Below are 9,108 nucleotides of genomic sequence, written 5' to 3' on the forward strand. Positions count from 1 at the left end.
GAGTATTTGAAAGCTATGAGTTTGATGAACTTGTAAATGTTGTGCTCAGTTTAAATCTTATTACTATATGATTTCAGGAAGGAGTTTAATTAAATTTATATTTAGTCAATTTTCTTTTTACGTGAACTTGTACACACAAGCTCATTGGTAATCATGAGTTTGTTTACACGAGTCAGTGACATTTTTGACATAATGTCATGAATTAATATCTCATCATCATAAAACTTTAACCACTGATTAAAGTTTTTGGTTAAATTGGTTTCTTGACATTGATCTTATTGTTTATTAGGTGACTTGTTTCAAGTGCAATGCCCTGTAATAAAGATATTTCTTTCATAAATAGTCGAGTAATTTGCATCTAGATTTGTTGAATTATTGATGGCTTCCATTCTTTGTAACCCTATAATGTTATCCATTTACCATTTCAATGTAATTGTGGATCAATTGTAGTGATGAATCTATGATTATATAGGGCAGGGATGTGGCAAAGTGGTGTGTAACATTGCACTTGCATGTGTTGTAAGCCACATTTAATTTAGGGTCCCAATCCTAATCACTCACTGGCTTGCACTCCCTTAATTCTGTCATGTTTGCACTATATAATATAGATATATAAAAGTTTTTTGAATTATATAGTACAAACTTAAAAGGACGAAGAGACTAATAATAGTGGATGTAATTTTCTAAAAAAAATTACATATTAACTCTTTTAACTCCAAAAGTTAATTCGTTTTTTATACCAATACTATCATTACTTATTTCAATCAATGATTACTTTTACAACTTTTTTGGTTAGTGGTATTAAATGATGGTAATAGAAATGATTTATAGTGTAAAATTTCATTAAAAATTTCATGTGATTCCCGTGGTGATGAAACTTTGATCACAAAAATGTTTTTTTGTTTATAAATTTTAATTACCACCTAATACCACCTTGAAAAAATATTAGAGGTAGTATTATCATTATCATTATTCTAATTGATTAAAAAATGAGCTAACTACTGGTATCAAGTATTTTAAAACATATTATTTGTATTATACGAGCACTAACCTAATTTATATTCTATAATTATCTATTAAAATTAAAACCAATGTCGGCTGATTGGCTCCGTTTGTCTCCTTTTGATGTTAAAACGGTTAGAAAGGAAAAGTGTTAGCATTGGTGAAGAAATTTTATTAATGTGATAAATTAAATTGGTAAATATTTTAGGAAAAGTGTTAGCATTGGTGGAGAAATTCTTTTTCAAATCATTGAGAGTGCTCTTAGCCGGTGTATTTTATAGGAGTAGTGAAAACAAAAAAAAAAAAAACTTTCTTTCATAAAGGAGTAAAGCAAATTCCTTTGTCTTAAATCCAATCGAATATCTTCTCTTTTGCTGATCTTTATCTATAATTAATCTTCATCTTCAAGGGAAGATCGGTACTTCCCAAATTTCTGCTTGTCCAGAAGAATCTTCGTCGTGTTCTTCCATATAATTCCCAATTTGGTAAGCTTTATTTGACTTGTAATTTACGAATTTAGCCTTGAAATTTCTGTTTCTATTGCATATTTTGGTTGTTAAACAATCCCTCAAATGGGTTTCTGTTTTAATTTGTTGAATTATACAGTTGATTGGGTTTCTTCGTTTTTGGAGCAATCGAACTTAAAGTTTCATTCTTATTAATTTGGAAGTGTTGGGGACTCATGGAGTAATCTAGGGTTGGATCATTCAATTGAAAATCATATTAATATTGAATCTTGTAACATATAAGAAGAAGAATGACACTGAGTTGGTTCAGCACACATGTGAGACGAGTGTTAAGCCCATCCTAATCCTATATTACTATCATGAATCCACTAGTTGGAGTTGTAGGTGAAGTTGAGTGTTTGATGATACTTACCGATTCTTTTGATTTGTCTTATACTATGTGATTTTGATTTATGAGTTTTGGATTAATGGTGAGTTGGTTCAGCACAAGGCTTGAGTGTTCTGCCCACCTTATACTATTATTAATGAGTTAAAGTTGAGTGTTTGATAATATTTGCCAAATAAATTTTCTTTGCACTTGACATTATGTGATTGTTTATTCATGGGTTTTGGATTGATAGTGAGTTGGTATATATGATGGAAAGGATAGGCAATCGATTTTATTTAGGTTAGCATTGTAGTTGATGTGTCTTTAGTTTAATCTTACAATGGTAAGAGAAGGTTATTATATTTGTGTCTTGTTATTTAGGGTTGGATAGTGTGGTAGGATTGTGATCGTGCGCATATTATAGGAGATTGAAGTCCTTTAGCTCATAATTTAGGGTGAAAAAGCGTTTTTGATGAGTGATTTGGAGGGAAGAAGGTTGTGAGAGGGAGGAAAACTCAAGTCTTTACTCAAGTAGAGCAGAGATTAGAGAGTATAGAGAAGCCTAGGTTGTGTTTATTTTATGTATATGTTTCCCCCGTTTTGATCGTTTGAAAAGGAACATATTTTACATTGGACATGTAAAATGTTATAGAGTTATACAGCTCAGCTCGATGCAAATCATCATTTTTCAACTAAACTTGAAGAGCACCATTTTTTGTCACCACTCAAAACGGTTTCCAATGTGTTAAACAAATGAAAACTACTCTTGAATTGCGCATGGCGTTTTTCCATGGAATAGGTTCTCTGTCAAGCCAAATGGATTTTTAATTGAAGATGCAATTGGCATACTCTTGACTGAGAAAGCATTGAAAGTATTTGGATAGTCTATGGAAACTGAGCTACTTCGTTTATTATTAAATACTACTTCAGGTTTTAACTATGGGGTGGGGTTCTTGAAGTAAAGAGGAGTAATACTTGAGCAAGGTGGTCCTCAAGGAAATATTTATGTAGAACAAATAAATGTTATGCCCACATGTTATTAGTAATAAATTTAATAGTTGAGGAATAAAAATTTTTTTTTGGGGTAACGAATAAAAATTTGGATGCTAAAGGGATTAAATGTAATGAATGAATGTTCCGTTAGTCATCATTTTTCCTTGTGTTCCCTGGATTTGAAGGATTTGAAGGTACAGGAGGTGCATACAAAGAGGGGTGAAGTGATGATTTGGGATATACATTTTGCTATTGATGCTCTAATTAGTGGTGCAATTTTGCCTCTTGTTACTCCGTCTCTTTTATTCTTTTGGCTATTAAGATTGAAATTTTATTAAGTTATTTTTTCAAGATTCATCTTCTCCTCCTCTCTCAAACATGACTTCTTCCCAGAAATGTCCACTGTAGACTCATGGATTACATTGAAATTAGGCCCCTATGTATGCTGGGCTATAGGCAGGGGCACTCCTTGCCTACCCCTTAATAGATGGTCAAACGCCTCACGCCCTAGTGTGCCAAGCTTGCTAACAGGATCAAATCATCAAATACACTCTTGCCATTGGATGTAGCTAAGTTGTCATAGACTATTAATTTCATGGAGACCTTTGAGTTATTGTTTAGTACCAAGTAGCACTGAATACACAGACTTGATTAAATTACCCGTTCTTAATATTATTGGACCCTCCACATCCTTCAACATATTCTCCGCAACTAAGATTGAAGACACTTATGAACCATTGACATAAGCGATACTTCTCCTATTTGTCCATGATTTACTCCTTTCTATTTCAATTCAATCATCATAAAACTCGAGAAAAAAAAGTAGATTTATCAGTTACAATCCTAATGATTCTTTTATAATTTTGATACATAAGTGACTTGATGTATATTGTTTCAATAAATCAAGTTTTGACGTTTTATCGTAGTATTTTGATACTTGGATGTTGGTTCTTCAAGTATCACCCGAATTTGATTCTAGGACCACTCTATATCCCTTCTTTGCAAGGGGTTACTCGACTTATTCTATAAGTTAAGAGTCTTGGGGTGTTCATAACCGAGTACCCAGTTAGTCGGGTACCTATTTTAACTGCCTGTGTCCCGACCCGATTCATCCGGATACGTATTATGTTTAGTTTTTCTATTTACGAATGCTAATACATATTATACACGGCACTTATGAAAGGTGTAATAAGACAGTTTGCAATTGTGCATTTCTTAAAAAGAATATTGAAATTGGGGCTTTACATTTGCTGACGAATTATATTTCATGGTATTTGATTGTCCCTTTACTTTTGTTCTCTGGACTTAAGAATTGCTTTTCAGGGTGATTCTTGGGAGAATGGCGCAGGATGGGAGAGAAAAGCCGTTGCAGAAGATCTCTGAAGCATTCAAAGATCTAGCCACCACTATCAATTCCCAGCATTCTGACCTTGAGATTGCCCCGTTTTCCCATGCTTGCTCTCTTGTCTCCCCTTTATTTAGTTGTCTGGGCATAGCATTTAAGTTTGCGGAGATGGACTACGTAGCCAAGGTAGGAGAATTCTCTCTTTCTCTCCTCACCTTTCCTCCCTTTGGTACGTTAGTAATTGAGGGCTTTTTGATTAGCTTTAAGATTGCGGAACCTTGGAAGTTGATGATGACAATTTGAACGTAATTGCTCTAGGTTAATGATCTTGCGGAAACCTCCAAGTCGATTGCAACACTAAAAATAATGATTGATCAAGATATTCAAGCAAAGACCGTGAGGAAACAAGGAAGCCATACGAGAAATCTTCTGAGAGTAAAGCGTGGTCTTGATATGGTCAAAGTACTTTTCGAGCAAATCATTGCGACTGAGTATGTTTTTCTATCTCCCGTTGTCTTCACAAAACCTTATCACTCTGGAGGTGTCTTCTTGTAGTATTTATTTAGGAAGAGGTGGTGTTGTATTATCATTGAAATCTTTTTTCTTTTGATATATTTTATGCTCTTTAGTTAATAAAAAATGTATGTTCTACCTAGAGGTGTTTAATGGGTCGGGGACCCGCTAAAAGCCCGTGACTTGGCCCATTCTAAAAGAGTCATGTCCGTTAATTTTTAAAAAGGGTCGGGCTTTTAATGGTCAGATCGATTTTAAAAATTAGCGGGGCGGGCTTTTACCTATAGTGTAAAATCTAGGATGCAGTCGCTATTGGGATAGCATTGCAAAACGACTTAGTATCAATGTGGATGTTTTCGTGTTATTGCAACCTATGTTGTGATCGCGGTGATCTTATGAGATTAACAATTAAGGTTCTGACATTGTTGTTTTATCTTGTAGACATATATATATCTAGATATGCTGATACTTGCCGTTAGTTTTCTCTGAGGGCGATGATTTATATTTGTTCTTTCATATCACTTCTGTTTGCTGCGTCATCCTAAGATATTACATTTTCTTCTTTTGACAAGAATATAGTCTTAAATCTAATCATAAGGTTTAGGCTCTTGTTTTTGTGTGTTTTGCATGATTCTCGTTAAGTTTCGTTACACTAATGACTTACTTCTTTAGGGGTAATTTGTTGAAGGATGCAGCTTCGACTTCTTATACCCAAGTATTTGCTCCATATCATGGATGGGTCATAAGAAAAGCTGTTGCTGCCGGGATGTACGCATTGCCTACCAGGTCTCAGTTGATGCTGAAGCTGAATGAGGATGGTAGGTTCACCTTCTAAACTAATTTTTCTTGCTTAATTTCTCATTTCGTTATTCAAGAACCGGTTGATACCGTTCCATAATGGATTAGTAGCTTCTTTCGGTCTCCATAGTTCCTTAAAATAGTGATCTTCGTTGTTTCCGCGTTTAAATATAGAGCATTATAGTCCACAAGACAATTCTTTCGAATGAATTGGTGTAGAATCCTCTTGCTTTATCGTCTTGGAAAAGCTCTCGATTGGTTGATCCTTTAACATACTTGTCTATTTAAGTCCAAGTTAGAAAATAATGAATATCGTGTCTCGTAAATCAAACGTGTTGAAAGCACTTTATATCCAGTAATATGTTTTCCCTTCATTTTAAGTTTCTTCCGCTAGAGTCTAGACTATGGGCTTAACCTTATCGAATACTTTTCATATTGAAATGCTCTCCCGATTGGTATTAGTTCTTTTGGCAAACTCCTTTTTCTTTCCTTGTGATGTCTCGAATGCTTTGTACGTGTTACTATGAATGTTTTCGTATTGATTAGTTTATTATGTGCTCATTTTGATTGTTTCTTGACAGACAATTCTGCACGGGTCCAAATGGAAAACTATATAGCAACATCCGAAGTTGTAATTGGATACATCGAGAAGCTATTTAACTCGAATGAGCTAGGTTTAGATTGGTGATCTAAGGGCATTCATTATATAATTTGCTACAAACAACAATTGCCCTCTTCTATATTGTGATAAATCCAGTATTATCCGTTGATGCCCAATCTATACTGAAGTTCGGAATTCCGTTACCTTCCTGATTACTCTCTAAACAAAAGTTAGAATGCAACAGCGAATTATCGCTTAGTATGCATGCATTTCGGTCTGCACAAAATAGACCTGACCGACTCAAACTTTGGCTTTCGAGTGATTTAAGTGTTTGTGCACGCACATATTCTATTTTAACCAGACATGATATTTTTTGATTCAGATTCAAAAATACATATCTTTACCGAAAAACCGAGTATTTATTGCTTCTAAGAGTGTATTTACATCAACTCAATACTGTTAAAAAATTACAGTTCCACAATGGAGAAATATTTTTAGGAAGTGGACGTAAATGGTGATTGCAGATCCCTTAAATTTTAATTTAATCTTCAAGTGCATGGAATGGTGCAATTTGGCCTACCTGTTTAAAGAAAAGACAAGAAAAACATCAAACTTATATCATTCAACAAACATATTAGATGCTTCATTCTTCATTAGTGTGTTTATGTAAACTTTTTTTTTTTAAAAGAATCTAAACATTAATATAATTAACTTATTTATCTAATTAATCACTTTAATTCTATAAGTAATCAATTTAAGATTATAAATAATTATTTTAAAATTATTAAAAATGTTTATTTTATTTCATTTGGGAATTTGTGAATTGTGGGAATGGAAATAAAACATTTGATTTTTGCATTGATAATTTTTTAATTTTAACTATTTTCCGTGATAAATAAGTTTTAGGGCGTGTTTCAGATATCGGTTTAAGTAGTCGTTGTCTAATACGAGAAATTTTACTTTCAAATCAAAACAGATTTGACATTTACTTGAACTTGTAATTGAGCGTAACTTTGACTGACTTCAAAATGAATTTAAAATTACTTAAAAATAGATAAAGACAAAACTTAATTTTTAAACCAATCTCAAACACTTAATTTGAAATCAAGCAGACGAAATACTTACTAGGATCAATATGAACTAGAGTTGTGGCCCCATCAAGCAACTTGTCGCACACATAACCGCTATGCTTGATAGTTTGCCAATATTGATTAAAAACCACAGATGCAACTCCCCTTAAATCATTAGGAATGTGACATGGTTCACTCCTTTGTATGCTGTCGCATGCACCGTGCAACCCATATTGGCACACCCAATCTAGCCCTTTTTGGACTACATTGTCCGGGGCCTCGTTCGATGCCACACACCAATCCGAGCAATTTAATCCGCCTAAACCCAATTTACAATAATTAATTACATGTATTACCAATTTACTTTCACTTAATTTGTTTATCAAATTTATCATAATTGTTTTATCACACAAGAACAACATATATCAAACTCGAACGAAAACAAATTATTGATAAATAACGATTGAATAAGGAATCACAATAAAATAAAAATTACCTGAAATTTGTGTTAGCAATATGAATGAAAAGCAGGCAAAATAGGCAGGTTTGATCAAAGGAAACATTGGTAATTTTTTGTTGTTCAAGCGATGATAGAAGATTAAGTGAATACTAGGATTGATTAAGCGTGGGATTTTATGGTTATTTAGAGGATGAAAATTAGGCGTGGTAGATTATCCAACCGCCTTTTGTAAATCAAGTCATCAAGTGTATGTATGGTTTTGACTCCCGCTGACATATTTTTTGGCCGCACTCTCCTTTATGGATATGAGCTGTCAGTCTGATTATAGTTTCTATGAGTAGAATATACTGGATAAGATGATGATGACGTATTAACTCATTCCATCATGACGTCACGACTTTAGTGGAATTAGATTTTGTTCAGATATTCAGCCCACTCTTATTTCAATTTTATTTTATTAGAATAGCTATAGAAATTCTATGAAGAGGAAATTAATTTTATAAATGGTGAGAATTAAATTCTTGTATGAAAATGAAGATTAAGTCTTTAGATACTAGGACATTAGATACCCATGATTTTCCTTGCTTTTAAAATATTAAGAAAATTTCACGTGGTAATCCTGAGGTATTGGATTTTCACGTGGTAACCAAAGTTTTTTTAAATCCACGCGATAATCCTAAGGTTTATAAAATTCTTTCTCCCTGACTTTTTTACAAAGAAAAAGTTGGAAAACATTAATTACAACAATATTTGATTATTTAAGTCACATGGAAATTAAACAACAATATATAAGTATTATCCGGTTTTATTTTAGTAAAAGAACAAAATTTTAAATAATCAAAACAAAAATATTTTAAACAACAATTTTAAATATTAGGATACCCATTATCCAGTTTGTATTGAGTATCCAGAAGAGTGAAATATATTACTTACAAAAACTTAAAAGCATTTATAGAACAATAAAATTAATTATTATATATATACTTGTGGAGTTGTACTACTACTCCTACAACTATCTCCTTATCCTTTTATTTATACATCAATCCCTAATTTTTATATATGCACTAACAAAACCGTTTGGTGTATAAAGTGTCACAGAGTTCCTTAAGCTTATCGTTGAGATCTCAATATATGCAATATATTTTAATAATATGTAGATTAAATTTATAATCTTTCATATTACGCTAGTATTTGATGTCAAAAATCCAATTTAACTATAAGCCTAAGTTTATTGTTGAAACCCCATGATATATTATATACTCTAACAGAAACATAAGACTCATTGTTGTTGAAGCTCGATGCTATATTATATACCTCAATTTAAAAGACTCATTGTTGTTGAAAATAAATAAAGGTTGGGAGGGTAGCGCTAGGTACGTGATGGTTAGCCATCCAACTTAACGATCAACAGACGGAATTCATTAAGTGGTAGTGTTTTACAAAGAAATATGTCATATAAGATAGTTTTTTACAAAAAGTGATATGCATTAGA

At 32.8% G+C, this 9,108-nt stretch overlaps 1 protein-coding gene across 2 annotated transcripts; it reads left to right on the forward strand.

Annotated features, from left to right (window-relative positions):
* The first annotated feature begins 1,133 nt into the window (after positions 1–1,133).
* On the forward strand, positions 1,134–6,455 carry LOC130824155 (accelerated cell death 11-like). Of its 2 annotated transcripts, none has more exons than XM_057689046.1 (5): positions 1,134–1,487; positions 4,140–4,360; positions 4,493–4,665; positions 5,360–5,505; positions 6,067–6,455. In XM_057689046.1, the coding sequence occupies exons 2-5, from the start codon at positions 4,169–4,171 to the stop codon at positions 6,171–6,173; spliced, it is 618 nt and encodes a 205-aa protein (XP_057545029.1). In that variant the 5' UTR covers positions 1,134–1,487; positions 4,140–4,168; the 3' UTR covers positions 6,174–6,455. The 2 variants fall into 2 exon arrangements, with proteins under 2 accessions (XP_057545029.1, XP_057545027.1); XM_057689044.1 differs by having other exon boundaries at positions 4,153–4,360.
* Positions 6,456–9,108: the final 2,653 nt, after the last annotated feature.

Source organism: Amaranthus tricolor, chromosome 9 (genome assembly GCF_026212465.1).
Source record: "Amaranthus tricolor cultivar Red isolate AtriRed21 chromosome 9, ASM2621246v1, whole genome shotgun sequence".
Taxonomy (NCBI): domain Eukaryota; kingdom Viridiplantae; phylum Streptophyta; class Magnoliopsida; order Caryophyllales; family Amaranthaceae; genus Amaranthus; species Amaranthus tricolor.